Source organism: Macaca nemestrina, chromosome 18, assembly GCF_043159975.1.
Source record: "Macaca nemestrina isolate mMacNem1 chromosome 18, mMacNem.hap1, whole genome shotgun sequence".
Taxonomy (NCBI): Eukaryota; Metazoa; Chordata; class Mammalia; order Primates; family Cercopithecidae; genus Macaca; species Macaca nemestrina.
Window position 1 is genome coordinate 27,567,748 of NC_092142.1, and position 15,113 is coordinate 27,582,860.

Genomic DNA, 15,113 nt, shown 5'->3' on the forward strand with positions numbered 1-15,113 from the left:
AAACTGCTTGCTTTCTTCTGCTTCCTCCCCCTGGATGTGCGCCGTGCTGCCCTCTCACTCAACTGTGGTTCAGCGCAGCAGCCCCTATAGGTGTTGACACATGGCCGATAGGGTCACAGTCCTGCTGGGCCCTCGGGCTCACTCAGGAACTGGGCGCTCCCAGGGGGTCCTCCAACAGCTCAGTGCAGCATGCTGGGGGGTCAGGGCCAGCACCTGTCCCTGGGGCCTCAGGCCTCCCTTCCTTCCCACAGCGGCCAAGATCGCAGGTCTCTACAATGACTCGGAGCCACCCCGGAAGACCATGCGCAGAGGGGTGCTGATGACCCTGCTGCAGCAGTCGGCCATGACCCTGCCCCTGTGGATCGGGAAGCCCGGTGACAAGTGAGGGCAGCAGCTGCGAGGGAGGGGCTGGTGCCCAGGGGCTAGGACTGACCCTTTGTTCTGCTCACAGGCCCCCACCCCTCTGTGGGGCCATCCCCGCCTCAGGGGACTATGTGGCCAGACCTGGAGACAAGGTGGCTGCCCGGGTGAAGGCCGTGGATGGGGACGAGCAGTGGATCCTGGCCGAGGTGGTCAGTTACAGCCATGCCACCAACAAGTGAGTGACACCAGCCCCGGGGCTGCTTTCTGGTCACCGAACTTGCCTGGGCTGCCGCTCTGCTTCCCGTCTGCACAGCAGGAGAAAAGCTCCCCAGAGGCCAACTGTGCAAGGAGCACCAGGTCCTCCCCCATCCTCACTCCCCGACAGGGACTGCACCCCTGGCTGCATCCAGCGTTTTCCTCCTTTTGTCCACAGGTATGAGGTAGACGACATCGATGAAGAAGGCAAAGAGTGAGTGTCTAGGCCAGGGCAGGGCACGGAGCCTGGGGGCAGCCTAACGTCTGGGAAGGAGCATCCCCACCTGGCCACATGTTGATATAAGCCCCTCTTCTCCCAGGAGACACACCCTGAGCCGGCGCCGTGTCATCCCGCTGCCCCAGTGGAAGGCCAACCCAGAGACGGACCCCGAGGCCTTGTTTCAGAAGGAGCAGCTCGTGCTGGCCTTATATCCCCAGACCACCTGCTTCTACCGTGCCCTGATCCACGCACCCCCACAGCGGGTAAACCAGCCTCCATGGGAGAGGCCATGGGTGATGTCAGGAACAGGCTGATCAGACAGACAAGGGGTCCTCTACCCCCTCCCTCCCCTTGTCCTTATCTCACAGGCTCCAAGCTGACAGCACCCACCAGCTGCCCTCCCTCTTCCACTCCAGCCCCAAAGGTCACCATCCCCTTGCAAGCCCTGGCAGTCTTGGCAAGCCCTGAGTCAGCAACTCCCTTTCTGCATTCCTAGGAGAACTAGCTCTGAGATGGGAAGCTCCTGCCCTGAGCTCCGGGCTCCTACTCCCTTATGCTCCTGGTGACATGGGACACAAGCCACCTGAGGCTAGGATCCCTACCTGCCACCATCTGGGTTGCCCTGGGTCCCTGAAAGGCAGCAGACCCTCCAGCTATGGCCCCATTAGGAAGGGAGTCAGCGCCCCTTCCTCTCCCCACCCTTTTCACTGCCCTGGGTCTCCAGCCACTGAGAAAAGAGCTGTGTAGCAGCAGGGACTGGGCCAAGAACTCTTGACCCCAGAGCGAAGGATGATGAGAGTGGCTGAGAGTCCACAGCCCAGAGGCTCCTGTGGTCTAGGCTGGGAGAAGGGGGTGCCTGTCCTGGCCTGGGGCTCTCTGAGCAGCCCTCCTGTCTGCCTGCCACACAGCCCCAGGATGACTACTCGGTCCTATTTGAAGACACCTCCTATGCAGACGGCTATTCCCCTCCCCTCAATGTGGCTCAGAGGTACGTGGTGGCTTGTAAGGAGCCCAAGAAAAAGTGACGCTGCCTGGTGGACTCACCATCCCCCAACGACACAGGGCAGGACAGCAGAGGATGTGCTGGGATTAAACAGACATTCCTCCTCCACTCGTCTCCTGGGTTTTACTTCTCCAGACCCTCTCCCCTCTCCAAACAGGGCAAGTTGGGGAGCTGGAGTGGGGAGGTGGCCGTATTTGGCCCCAGTGGGCGATCACTCTTTCAGCTCATGGTTTCTCTTGGCTTGAAATGGAGACTCTGCATTGAACACAAATCATACTTTATTCTTGAGCCGCTTGGTCAGGCTTGATTCGCACACTCCCTCAGCAGTGACCCCGGGAGCCCCTCTCACAGCTCAGAGCGGAAGCTGAGGCTGCAGCCTGCCATCTTCTCCGCATAGTCCGCATCGAAGCGCTCATTCTGCGCCACGGTGAAGGTGGTTTTCCAGTCCCCAGTCATTCCTGGAGGAGGAAGGCAGGGAGCAAAGCTGGAGTCTCATCCCAGGGGAGGCCCCGAGTGCCTATGGGGAGGCTCCAGCCGCTGCTCCCACCTGCCCCAAACCCCCGTGCTGGCCGGCACCCACCTTTCCTCATGAAGGGGGAGATGCTGTGGTCCATGAACTCCTGGGGGACGGTGGTGTAGTTGGTCATAGGGTTCTTCTTCATCTCCTTGAATGACGTGTGTTGAACCATGAGGTCCACGGTCTCCTCTGGCAGGGAGCGCCCCACAAACTCCAGGATCTTCCGAATCTCCCTTTTGGGGTTCTGAGGAGCAGAGGCTCCTCAGTGGAGGCTAGGTTTGCTGATTCAGGAAAATAAAAGGGGTCCCCTTCTCTAACCTCAGAGGGGAACTGGCCACTTCCACTAGAAAACCCACAGAGTCAGCTCCTCGACCCCCGGGGCCCCGGTCCCTGTGATCCCATCATGAGCTGGGCTTGGCTCCTATGGGTGAGGACCGGGATGGTCTTCTTCCGTGACTGTGGCCCTGGGTGGCATAACCGTTGGCAGGGAGAAGGAATCGGAATAGAGAGCTGATCCATGGAGGGTGACCATGGTCCAGGCCTGTAATACCAACACTTTGGGAGGCTGAGGCAGGCGGATCACCTGAGCTCAGGAGATGGAGACCCACCTGGCCAACATGGCAAAACACAAAAATTAGCCAGGCGTGGCAGTGTGGACCTGTAATCCCAGCTACTCAGGAGGCTGAGGCAGGAGAATCACTTGAACCTGGGAGGGGGAGGTTATACTGAGCTGAGATCACACCATTGCACGCCATCCTGGACAACAGAGCAAGACTTGGTCTTAAAAAAAAACAGCTGATCCGTGGCCACCCATGCAGCTGACTCAGGCACAGGAGATGAGAGCTGTGTGGGACCTGCTGCCAGGTGGGGCTGTAGCGGGGAGGCCTGGGCCAGGGAGGCAGGATGGGGAATCCGGGCCTGTTGTGGGGGCCGCCCAGGGAGGTGGCTGGGTGGCCTTGGCGGGTCCCTGTGAGGTGCCTGCCCCCAGGTGTCACATGAGGGGAAGCATCACAGGTGGTCTCACCTCCTTCATGTCTTCATAGAAGAGGTAGAGAACAGGGTGGGTGTGGCTCAGCTCCCACCACTCCCGCACGTGCTGGTACCAGGACCCGTAGGACACTGGAGAAGCGGGCAGGGGGCAGCGACACAGGGTTACTGTGCGTTGTAGCCACCACCTCTCGGCTCCACACCCTCCTTCCTCCCGTCAAACCCACCTTCTCCGGCCATGAACTTCTCCAGGAAGCTGTCCCAGGTCCCAGGCTCAGGGTGCACCTTGGCCATGTGGTAGAAGTGGTAGTAGGAGACCGCCACATCCTTTGCGTTGCGGGCAACATAGACCACCTGCGGGGGCAGAAGACTCGACCCCAGCACCATCACCACACAGCCCGCCACAGGCCAGCTCATCTCTTGGTTTGGCAAAGGAAGAACCTGAGGCTTAGAGGCTGACCTGCTTGAGATCTCACGGCACAGGTAGGATCAAGCCGGGGTCTGAACCCTGCTCAGAAGCCAAAACCCTGCCTGGTCCCTGAGACCATCATATTCTAAAGTAATATAATCTGCATCAATGCGTCACACCCTGATCTGGAGCAAGGCATGCTCCGCCAGGCATGTTCCCACCCCCACCAAATTTTGTGGGCCTGTGAGGACCCACTCTCTACCTTTCTTAGATCTACACTGAAGTCTCATGTTCTTGGTCATCAGAGCAAGAGGCAGACAGTCCCCCTGCCGCGGAAGATGAGACAAGGCTGGAGGAAGTGAGGCGACTTTCTCAGAAGAACAGGACCAAAGCTGGGCTGAGCCGGGGCCTCCTTCCCTGGATTCACATGCCCCACACCTTACCTGGACCTTTGATTTTTCTGGTGGTTGTGTGTGTGGTGGGATTTTTTTTTTTTTTTTTTTTTTTGTGACTCTCTCTCAGGAGCTCCTGAGCTCTGAGATTCTGTCTCAAAAAAAAAAAAAAAAAAAGACCTTGGTCTTTCTTTTTTCCTGTCGCCCAGGTTGGAGTGCACTGGAGTGATAATAGCTCACTGCAACCTTGACCCCCCAGGCTCAAGCAATCCTCCAGCCTCGGACTTGAGCACCTGGCACTGCAGCGCCATACCACCATGCCCTACTGATATTTTGTATTTTTTACAGAGATGGAGTCTCCCCATGTTTCTTGGGCTGGTCTAGAACTCCTGAGCTCAAGTGTTTCACCCACGTTAGCCTCCCAAAGTGCTGACATTACAGCAGTGAGCCATCACAGGTGGCAAACCTTTTTAAATATTTATTGGTTTGAAACGAAGTCTCGTTCTGTCTCCCAGGCTGAAGTGCAGTGGCATGATCTCAGCTCACTGCAACCACCGACTCTCAGGTCAAGCGATTCTCACACGTCAGCATCCTGACTAGCTGGGATTATAGGCGCCTGCCTCAACGCCTGGCTAATTTTTGTATTTTTAGTAGAGATGAGGTTTCTTCATGTTGGCCAGGAGGATCTCGAACTCCTGACCTTGGGTGATCTGCCCACCTCAGCCTCCCAAACTGCTGGTATTACAGGTGTGAGCCACAACAGGCCCAGCTCCCCCTTTTTTTTTTTCCTTGAGACAGTTTTACTCATGTTTCCCAGGCTGCAGTGCAATGGTGAGATCTCGGTTGACTGCAACCTCTGCCTCCCGAGTTCAAGCAATTCTCCTGCCTCGGCCTCCCAAGTGGCTGGGATTACAGATGTCTGCCACCACACCTGGCTAATTTTTTTGTGTTTTTAGTAGAGATGGGGTTTTGCCATGTAGGCCAGGCTGGTCTCGAGCTCCTAGTCTAAAGTGATTTGCCTGCCTCAGTCTCTTAAAGTGCTGGGATTACAGGCGTGAGCCACCGCGCCAGCCAGCCCCTCTTTTTATTCTTCATCTTTTTTTGAGACAAGGTTTCTCTGTCACCCAGTCTGGAGTGCAGTGGTGTGATCATAGCTCACTTCACTCTTGAACTCCCAGGCTCAGGTGATCCTCCCACCTCAGCCTCCTGAGTAGCTGGTACTACAGGCACACACTACTATGCATACCTGATTTTTTTTTTTTTTTTGGACGAGACTGATTTGGAACTTCTGGCTTCAAGGGATCTTCCCACCTCAGCCTCCCAAAGTGCTGGGATTACAGATGTGAAACACTGTGCCCAGCCTCACCTTGACCTTCTGATCCAACAGAGTCTGGGGCAGCAGAGCCAGGGGCAGGTGTGTCTTCAGGAGCCGTGGGGCCGGTGTGTCTTTCAGAGTCTCCATCCCTGAGCAGTGGGTCAGGGAAGGTCTGGTGAGCTGAAGCCCCAGCCCTGTCTTCCTCCCCTCCCCTTGCACCCAGGGCACGGTCACACACCTGAGGGAATCCCTGGGGCTTTGAACTCAAGGAAGGGCACCCGCATGAAGATGGGAGCTCGGCGACACTTCTCCAGGTCGCCACCTTGGTAGATCATGTCCAGAATCTGGCTCACCCAGGTAGTCCCTGGAGAGGGAGGGAGATGGGAGGTGAGCAGGCTGAGGGCACAACCTCGCTGGCCAAGGTGGGGACTGGCGCCTGGGAGAGGGTGGGTGTCCCTCCTCACCTACCGGACTTGGGATAGGTGCTGATGAGCAGGTCGTCGGGCTGGGCCCGGAAGCTCTGCAGGGGTCCCAGTGCCTCTGCAAAGTACTTGATGAGCGGAACCCCCTTCACATACTCCAGTGGCGGGCGAGAGGTGTCCTGGATCAGCTCCATGTTCCTGTGTCAGGAGCCAGAGCCAGGCCCACTTCCTTTAACACCATCACAACAGCAAGAAAGCGGCATTCTTGCTTTCAGGGAAGTCACTGGGGCCTAGGGAGGCTGAGTGACTTGCCCATGCTCACAAAGCCAGTCAGTGGCAGGGCTGGGGCTGAAACCCGGTCAGCCTCTAATGCGGTGGTTCCCCAGCCTGGCCACACCTTTCATTCACCTGCAGAGCTGTTCAGAATCCCAGGGCCTGGGCCATGGTGCAGACCGGTGAAAGCACCCTCGCGGCGCGGGGCCCAGATAGCAGAGTGTGTGACGGTCTCCAGGAGAGTCCAGCTGCACTGAGGAAGCTCTAGGGCCTGGCTGTGCTGTCTCCCTACCAGCCGGTGCCCTTTGTCTCACCATTTCCTACTGTGAGCCCCCAGCCTCCACCTAGTGGGCTCCTGTCCCCGATGCTCCCCTCCTTGAGTTCCCTGTGCCCCTCACATGTGGAAACCTCCCAGGCTGACCAGGCCTGTGATCCACTTGCTCAGCCAGGGTCCATCCAGGCTCCAGGACAAACGTGGCCCATTGAGCAACTGAGCTGGTACTAGGGGCCAGAGCCTGCTGTGGGAATGAACAAAACTGATGTCTCAGCAAGAGGACAGGCCCAGGCAGGGTGGCTCCTACCTATAATCCCAGACCCTAGGGAGGCCGAGGCTAGGAGTTGGAGACCAATCTGGGCAGCATTGCAAGACACCATCTCTAAAAATCTTTAAAAAATGTTTTAAAAAATTAACCAGGCAGGATGGTGAGTGCCTGTAGTCCTAGCTACTCCAGAGGCTGAGGCAGGAGAATCACTTGAGCCCAGGAATTAAAGGCTGCAGTGGCCAGGATCCCACAGCACTCCAGCCTGGGTGACAGCAGGACCTGGCCTCCCCAGAAAAAAACCAAAAAAAAAGCAAGGGAGGGGAATTCATGCCGGCCGGGGTTGTCTGAAATGGGATATCCATGGGGAAAGCGCAGGGATGGGAGAGGCCTCGGCTTCTGGAATGTCGGAGCCAGAAGCTGAGCAGGGTGAGGGCGCCCTGGGCCCTTCCAGTGTGTCACTCACCTGAGCTCTCGGGAACCTGGCCTTGTGCCCTCCTCGCCCACAGTGGCTGAGTGTGGGTGCAATGTGGGGAATGCAGGGGTGTTGTCTGTGCTGAGGGTTTCGTAGGTCCAGTGTGGGAGGGATCTGGAGCTAGGGCCGGACTTAGATATGCTTCCGGAAGGAAGGGGTGGGGTTGGGGGTGGAGGAACTTCTCCATTACCCTCCTTAGTATGCCAGCTGGAGACAAGCTTAGAGTGATCTCCAAAGCCACGACTGGGTTTGGTGTGTAGAAAACAGAAGAATGAAAGGGGAAAGGGCCCAATGGTTTGTTTTTGTTTTTTTTAGCTGTCACGGGGCACCTGACCTGCCCCTGCCAAGCAGGCCAACAGACAAGCTTTTTCTAATTGACCCAGGCAAGAGAGAGGAGGGATTGGAGGAGAAAGATGGGATAGGTAGGACCAGGAAAGGTCACCTACCTGCCAGCTCCAGGCCAGTCTTGAAGGCACCAGGGGTTCTGGCCCAGTGCAGCCCACAGGCCCCCAGCAGCCCATGCGCTCCAGGCTCTGACCACAAGGCCAGTCTGGAGTGATGTGTGTGGGCAGAGTGAAGGGGCAGGAGGGGAGCAGAGTATGGATGCATAGAACAAGAAAGAACAAGGACAATGCAGTCCCCTTGCCCTGGGAACCAGCCCCAGCTTCATGGCTCCCAGGGGACCTCACAGAGCATCAGTAGAGGATCCTAGATGAACCCTGGCAGGTACCTTTCTTTCCCTGGGTTTGAAGGAGGCTCCACAGACAGAGGCCAGAGGAAGTTGAGGCTTGGAAGCCACAGGGCCCTGTGGAAGGAGGGCATCCCCCCATCCTCCTTGTTCTTTGTCCTCACTATTTAAAGTCCAAGGTCAAGCTGGGTGCGAGACAGGTAACCAACCATCTGAGTAAAGGTGAGTCTCCCAAGCCTTCCAAGAGCTGCATGAGCTCAGAGGCAAGTGGGGAAAGCTGAGGCATGGGGCTTCCAGGCAGAGGAGAGGCTGCTCCCCTGCTAGGGCCACAGGCCCTACCACCCTCCTCTGTGCCCCTGAGGAATCCCCGTGACTGGCATGTCCTCCAGCTACTAGCTCTGCCCCTGCCCTAGCAACCTTCAGGAGGCCCCCTTGACTCAGACTTTGCATTGCACTCCAGTAACAACGGGTCGGACCCACACGGGGTGGCACAGAAAAGAGGCAAGAATTTGAGATTAATAGAGTGGTAGCAAGTGAATAGAAAATCCCAAGCAGCAGTTTCACATGACCAGAAGAAGGAAACTTGAAATAGCTGCATATACTAAGGGCCAATAAGTCCCTGAAAAATAGGATGAGGACCAAGCTGGCTCTGACCAACCAGGCACAACATGGCGCCGTATTTGATGTAGGTTTCACCTAGGATCTCATTGTACGATCAGTAACATACGAAACCATACACCCGCCAGTGCCAAGATGGCTCCAGGAACACCTGGATTTGGGTGTAAATTGCGGCACCACGGTCTTGAGAAATCTTTACCTTTTCCTGGAATCTTCATGAATATACCCCTCTTTAGTTAAAGAAGCCCATAAAGGTTAGTCCCAAACCTCATAGGACATGAGACACTCTCTTGAGGACCCCCACATTCCCCTTCTTGAGTGAGTCCTTTTGCTGTGCAAGATATCTCCCTACATTCATGACTTTCTGATTTGTCCTGAAATTCCTTCTGGCTAAGGTGTCAACAGCCTGGAGACTGATCGAGGTGGATATCCCACTGGTCTTTGAGGACCTCCCCTAGGCCACCAGTATCTGGAGGGGGTTGGGGACACTGAGGATCAGGTCTCCAGCAGGGCTGTCCAGTGTGCCTGCAGAGGCAAGAAGGTTGGTCACAGGCAGCCCAGGGCAGGGAGTCGGGTAGGAGGCCGGGGCCAAAGCCCACTCACGTCTTCTAATTCTGAGTCTTCTATTTCCTTCGTGCCCATCCGGCACAGCCAGATCAGGTCACCCAAAGCAGTGACATCTCACAGCTAAAAAGGCATGGGGCCGAGAGAGATACAGAGTCAGGCATCACAAGCCCCCTCCAGGCTCAGCCCTGAATACCAAGATCAGGACTCAGCTGCCCGGGCCTGGATTGCACAACTGGGCACCCTCTTCCCAGAGCTGGACCAGGCTGGGGCTGGGGGACTGCACCCACCGAGGGCATTGGCCCTCTAGGGGCAGAAGCTGCCCTGGTTCTTCCTGAAGGAACTCCTCTGACAGGCAGATCACATAAGCTCTTAGCCAGCAGCCAGGGTTGGGGCAACACAAGGGCCCATCTTCATCCCATCCCAGGCAGCAGGCAGGTAAGAGACAAGGAGGTCTCCGAGAGGGAGCTGGTGGCAAGCCCCTCCGTGCAGCAGGCACTGTTCCGGGCATCACACAGCTCCATCCCGTGAGGAAGGGGTGACTGTTATTTGCATCTTATGGATGAGGTAATGGACGTGGGGGTTTAAAATCCTTGCCCCCGGGACTAAGCTAGTGAACGTCCTGTGAGCATCAGCAGTGATTGATTGAGTCACAGCCTCACCACTGCAGCCGGACCTGAACTTCCTCACAGCTCAGCAACACCCAGCAGGTCACTGAATTTCCCCAGGGCAAGTCCTCTACTCACTCACAATTAGCGGGAGCTCAGTAGAAGGCGCCCATCGTCCATTATTTTGTTGACTATTTCTTGGCCATCCTCTCTGTGCTGAACTTTGTTCTACAGCAGTGACAAGAGCTGTCCTCGGGCAGTTTAGTGCAAAGGTTGGGGTGGGAGAGACTAAAGAGAGCAATAAAACACCTAGCAGGTCAGATAATGACTAACGAGAGCAATAAAACACCTAGCAAGTCAGATAATAAGTATTCAGGAAAAGGAGCAGACGGGGAAGTACTCAAGAGGTGCAATTTTATTTTATATTTTTAGAGACGGTGTTGCTCTTTTGCCTGGGCTGTAGTGCAGTGGAGCGATCACAGCTCACTGCAGCCTCCAACTCCTGTGCTCAAGCGATCCTCCCACCTCAGTCTCCCCCGTAGCTGGGACTACAACCATGTGCCACCATGCCCGGCTTATCAGAGCTGCAATTTTAAATCGGGAGCCAGGGAAGACCTCCCTGTTCAGGTGGCTATCAAGACAGAAGGTGTAGAGAAGAACCTTCCAGTCAAAAGGAAAAGGCAGGTCCTGCTGTTCTCAGGAATGGCCAGAAGTACTATCATCCCCATCTTAGAGACGGGGACAGGGTCGCAAAATTGTCAGGGCGTTTCCTGGTTCCTCAACAAACAGCTGGATCCGAAGTTGTCTGGATGGTCGAGCATCGAAGTTGTCTGGACGGTCGATCATCGATGGAGCCTCCGTGCCTGGGGCGGACCTCCCCCGGAGCACGCGGGAGCTCAGGGCGCACAGGCCTCTAGGTTCCAGGGTCCGGCTTAGGCTCAGGCTGGGCGTCAGCAAAGGGACCTGCGGGGCTCCCTGGGGCGGAGGAGGCCCGAAGGCCAGTGGCCAGTACGGTGCGTCGGGCGGAGGTAGGGGTGCAGCAGGAGCGGGAGGCGCGCCCAGGGCGGGGGTGCCAGGCCCACTCCAACGGCGGCAGGGTACGGGGGCATCAGGGCAGCTCCTGGCAGGGGTCGCACCCCAAACCCCGACCACTAGCGGCCGCCGGCTCTCCTTCCTTACCCGCCGAAGGGCTGCCACGGCGGACAGGAAGCTGTGCACTATGAGCGCTATCTCCCTGGGGAGGAGAACGGGAATGTCCCTGGGAGTCCCGCCGCTCTCCACCGCCGGTCCCCTCCAATCCCACCCTAAAGTGACGTCCTCATTCCCCGCCTCAGCAGAGCCCCAGGCCCCGCCCCTGCCTGAAGTCACGCCCCTTGCACTTGCCCACCTCAGGCCCCTCCTCCAACCCAGGTACCCACCTGTCCCCACTCCTCTCCCTCCTGCGCGCCATCGGACCCCAGCGTGCCCACCATGCTGGACTGCAGCCTGGATCATCACCCCCCTCCCAGGCCCGCTCCTTCCCGGAGTTCCACCGCCGAGATTCCCAGGGCTCCCTGTCACACTCCTCCTCTGCAACAGGCCTCGTCCCCTCCCCAGACGCCCCACCCTTGTCACAGGCCTGGAGGGTCCCTCTCATCAGGCCTGTGCCTCGCGGGGTCCGCCTTCTCCAGGAAGCCTTCTTCCGGCCTCGGAGACCCTCCCGGTCTCACCAGGCGTGCAATGGCGCGATTCAGCTTGTTGGAACCAACGTCCTGACCCCCCGGGCTCTAGCGATTCTCCTGTCTCAGTCTCCCAAGTAGCTGGAATTACAGGTTCGTGCCACCATGCCCGGCTAATGTTTGTATTTTTATCAGAAACGGGGTTTCACCATGTTGGCCAGGCTGTTCTCGAAGCACAGCTGACCTCAAGTGATCCGACAGCTTTGGCTTCCCAAACTGCTAAGATTACAGGCGTGAGCGACTGAGCCCGGGCTGGGCCTTGTCTTTTGTGCGGCCCCCATTGTGCTACTGGACCCGAGAAGCAGGGCTGACAGTGAACTCCATGTAGACGCGGCCCTGGTGACGGGGGGTTCAGGCAGTAGAGCAAGTAGATCCCCAAGAAGCGCCTCCGCCTCTCCGCGACCCCGCGGGATTCTTCCAATTTCAGGAAATTCTCATTAAATACACTTCTGGGTCAGCACTGACATGAGGAAGAGAACCTGACCAACACCTCGAAACCTGCTTTGTCCCTCCCTGGTTCCTCCCTCTGGGTGCCCACTGTGCTGCCGTCTCACCCATCTGTAGTTCAGCGCAGCAGCTGTGTAGGACACCTGGCCGATCGAGTCACAGTCCTGCTGGGCCCTCAGGCTCACTCGGGAACTAGGGGCTCCCAGGGGCTCCTTCCCACAACTCAGTGCAGCATGCTGGGGGGTCAGGGCCAGCACCTGTCCCTGGGGCCTCAGGCCTCCCTTCCTTCCCATAGCGACCAAGATCGCAGGTCTCTACAATGACTCGGAGCCACCCCGGAAGACCATGCGCAGAGGGGTGCTGATGACCCTGCTGCAGCAGTCGGCCATGACCCTGCCCCTGTGGATCGGGAAGCCTGGTGACAAGTGAGGGCAGCAGCTGCGAGGGAGGGGCTGGTGCCCAGGGGCTGGGACTGACCCTTTGTTCTGCTCACAGGCCCCCACCCCTCTGTGGGGCCATCCCCGCCTCAGGGGACTACGTGGCCAGACCTGGAGACAAGGTGGCTGCCTGGGTGAAGGCCGTGGATGGGGACGAGCAGTGGATCCTGGCCAAGGTGGTCAGTTACAGCCATGCCACCAACAAGTGAGTGACACCAGCCCCGGGGCTACTCACTGGTCGCTGCACCTGCCTGGGCTGCCGCTCTACTCCCTGTCTGCACAGCTGGAGAAAAGCTCCACAGAGGGTGATGTGGGTGGGGCCAGCTGTGCAGGGAGCACCAGGTCCTCGTCCTGCCCCGTCCTCCACGCTCCTTGACAGGGACTGCGCCCCTGGCTACACCCAGTGTTTTCCTCCTTTTGTCCACAGGTATGAGGTAGATGACATCAATGAAGAAGGCAAAGAGTGAGTGTCCAGGCCAGGGCCGGACATGGAGACTGGGGGCAGCCTAACAGCTGGGAAGGAACATCCCCACCCAGCCACAGATTGACACAAGTCCCTCTACAGCCAGGAGACACACCCTGAGCTGACGCTGGATCATCCCGCTGCCCCAGTGGAAGGCCAACCCCGAGACAGACCCTGAGGCCTTATTCCAGAAGGACAGCTCACGCTAGCCCTGTATCCCCAGACCACCTGCTTCTACCATGCCCTGACCCACGTGCCCCCACAGTGAGTAAAGCAGCCGCCATGCGACAGGCCATGGATGATGTCAGGAGCAGGCTGATCAGATATGCAGGAGGTCCTTGTTTGGACCAAGGCAGGGCATGGAGCCCAGGTGAGGCAGGAGAGGTAGTCAAGAAGTCAACCACCTTCTCAGGATGCTGCGACCTTGGTGACCGCACGGCCAACACAGTAAGCCTCAGCATTCGCCTGGTCACTGAGCTCAAGCAAAGCTATCTCCAGTAGGGACTTTCCCTTTTGAGAACGTGTGCATTTTGATTTTACCTGTCCTCAAACTGACCTTTTGCTCATTTTAATAGTAAAAACCACACCCCTGGGTGGAGATTTAAAATGCTAATGGACATGTGCCCTAGGAACAGGCATGTATAGCAAATGCCCATGTGCACCCAGAGGACCACCCAGATCATGCTCACTAGTGACGCCGCTTCCCACCCATTATGAAAAATTGCGTGAGATTCCCATAAGGGGAGTTTCCCTGCAGTAATTAACACTGACCCACCCTGATGAGCAGCCTGTTCTGAACTCGCTCAAGGTGTATTGTCTACTATGCACTTAACTTTCAAAATACAGTTTTTCTTTTGCAATAAGTTACTTTATGCTGCACTTCTTTTTCTGTGTGTCTCCTGTTTAAATTATTTTATTTTGTTTATTTATTTATTTTTCAAGACAGAGTCTTGCTCTGTCACCCAGGCTGGTAGGCAGTGGCGCGATCTCGGTTCACCACAATTCTCTTGCCTCAGCCTCCCGAGTAACTGGGATTACAAGTGCGCGCCAACACTCCCAGTTAATTTCGTATTTTTGGTAGAGATGGGGTTTCACCATGTTGGCCAGGCTGGTCTCCAACTCCTGACCTCAAATGATCCACCAGGCTGAAGTGCTGGGATTAGAGGCATAAGCCACTGAGCCCAGCCCAAATCATAATTTACTTTATTTTATTCATTAATATTATTTTTTAGAGATGGAGTTTCACTCTTATGGCCAGGCTGGAGTGAAGTGGGGCGATCTTGGCTCACTGCAACCTCTGCCCTCTCCCACACTGGTTCAAGCGATTCTCCTGCCTCAGCCTCCGGAGTAGCTGGGATTACAGGCGCCCACCACCACGCCCCGCTAATTTATGTGTTTTTGTTTGTTTGTTTTCTTTTTTTTTTCCATTTTTTTAAAATTATACTTTAGGTTCTAGGGTACATGTGCACAACGTGCAGGTTAGTTACATATGTATACATGTGCCATGTTGGTGTGCTGCACCCATTAACTCATCATTTACATTAGGTATATCTCCTAATGCTATCCCTCCCCCCAACCCCTCCCCACAATAGGACCCAGTGTGTGATGATCCCCTTCCTGTGTCCAAGTGATTTCATTGTTCAGTTCCCACCTATGAGTGAGAACATGCGGTATTTGGTTTTCTGTTCTTGCGATATTTGTTTGTTTTCTTTCAGTAGAGTTGGGGTTTTGCCATGTTGGCCAGGCTAGTAACAAATCAAATTTATTTTCATTAAACTCTTTATTTCTCAGGCAGGGTTCACTCTGTCCCTCAGGCTTGAGTGGATTACCACAGTCACAGCCAACTGCAGCCATAACCTTCCTGGCTCAGGTGATCCTCCTGCCTTCACTTGCCAAGTAGCTGGGACTACAGGTGCCCACCACCACGTGCAGATCATTTTCTCAAATTTTTGTAGGGACGGCATATTGTAACATTGATCAGGCTGGTCCCAAACTCCTGTCCTCCAGTGATCCTCTGGTCTCAACTTCGAAAATGACTGGGATTACAGGCATGAGCCACCCTGCTTGGCTCACAAATCATATTTTATTCTCTTTTTAAAAGCTGATTTTATTGGCTGGGCGCGGTGGCTCATGCCTGTAATCCCAGCACTTTGGGAGGCCAAGGTGGGCAGATCACAAGGTCAGGAGATCGAGACCATCCTGGCTAACACGGTGAAACCCCATCTCTACTAAAAATACAAAAAATTAGCCAGGCATGGTGGCGGGCGCCTGTGGTCCCAGCTACTCGGGAGGCTGAGGCAGGAGAATGGCGTGGGCCCAGGAGGCAGAGCTTGCAGTGAGCTGAGATCGCACCACTGCACTCCAGCCTGGGCGACAGAGCAAGACTCTGACTCAAAAAAA

General features: G+C 56.2%; 3 protein-coding genes across 7 annotated transcripts in view; 2 read left to right on the top strand and 1 right to left on the bottom strand.

The window, feature by feature from the left end:
• Positions 1-1,949, top strand: part of LOC105482876 (SAGA complex associated factor 29) — a 40,321-nt gene extending 38,372 nt beyond the window's left edge. For all 3 annotated transcript variants that reach the window (XM_011743301.3, XM_011743300.3, XM_071084347.1), the window contains 5 exons: positions 252-381; positions 452-598; positions 797-832; positions 939-1,101; positions 1,747-1,949. In XM_011743301.3, coding sequence (XP_011741603.2) covers positions 252-381; positions 452-598; positions 797-832; positions 939-1,101; positions 1,747-1,863 — 593 coding nt within the window. In that variant the 3' untranslated portion in view covers positions 1,864-1,949. The remainder of the gene's footprint in view (positions 1-251; positions 382-451; positions 599-796; positions 833-938; positions 1,102-1,746) is intronic.
• LOC139359856 (sulfotransferase 1A1-like) lies at positions 1,705-7,259 on the bottom strand. 3 transcript variants are annotated; one of them, XM_071084337.1, is made up of 9 exons: positions 7,162-7,259; positions 5,930-6,081; positions 5,700-5,825; positions 5,513-5,610; positions 3,573-3,699; positions 3,383-3,477; positions 2,422-2,602; positions 2,191-2,299; positions 1,705-2,096 (listed from the first exon to the last, which is right to left on the bottom strand). In XM_071084337.1, exons 2-9 carry the CDS (start codon positions 6,075-6,077, stop codon positions 2,066-2,068), a joined length of 915 nt encoding a protein of 304 aa, XP_070940438.1. In that variant the 5' UTR covers positions 6,078-6,081; positions 7,162-7,259; the 3' UTR covers positions 1,705-2,065. The 3 variants fall into 3 exon arrangements, with proteins under 3 accessions (XP_070940438.1, XP_070940439.1, XP_070940440.1); XM_071084338.1 differs by lacking the exon at positions 1,705-2,096 and having other exon boundaries at positions 2,102-2,299; XM_071084339.1 differs by lacking the exons at positions 1,705-2,096; positions 3,383-3,477; positions 3,573-3,699 and having other exon boundaries at positions 2,102-2,299.
• A 4,851-nt stretch (positions 7,260-12,110) lies between these two features.
• Positions 12,111-13,965, top strand: LOC139355352 (SAGA-associated factor 29-like). The gene is made up of 4 exons (XM_071084349.1): positions 12,111-12,238; positions 12,309-12,455; positions 12,678-12,713; positions 12,816-13,965. The coding sequence occupies exons 1-4, from the start codon at positions 12,159-12,161 to the stop codon at positions 12,889-12,891; spliced, it is 339 nt and encodes a 112-aa protein (XP_070940450.1). The 5' UTR covers positions 12,111-12,158; the 3' UTR covers positions 12,892-13,965.
• The last annotated feature ends 1,148 nt before the right edge of the window (positions 13,966-15,113 follow it).

Bases quoted from the DNA above. Each gene is read 5' to 3' on its own strand.
- LOC139355352 (XM_071084349.1), top strand. From the start codon at position 12,159: ATGCGCAGAGGGGTGCTGATGACCCTGCTGCAGCAGTCGGCCATGACC. The intron at 12,239-12,308 runs GTGAGGGCAGCA...TTCTGCTCACAG, and splicing joins ATCGGGAAGCCTGGTGACAA to GCCCCCACCCCTCTGTGGGG. The intron at 12,456-12,677 runs GTGAGTGACACC...TTTTGTCCACAG, and splicing joins TACAGCCATGCCACCAACAA to GTATGAGGTAGATGACATCA.
- LOC139359856 (XM_071084337.1), bottom strand. From the start codon at position 6,077: ATGGAGCTGATCCAGGACACCTCTCGCCCGCCACTGGAGTATGTGAAG. The intron at 5,611-5,699 runs GTGTGTGACCGT...CCCACTGCTCAG, and splicing joins AGCCCCAGGGATTCCCTCAG to GGATGGAGACTCTGAAAGAC. The intron at 2,603-3,382 runs GTGAGACCACCT...TCTGCTCCTCAG, and splicing joins TCTATGAAGACATGAAGGAG to AACCCCAAAAGGGAGATTCG.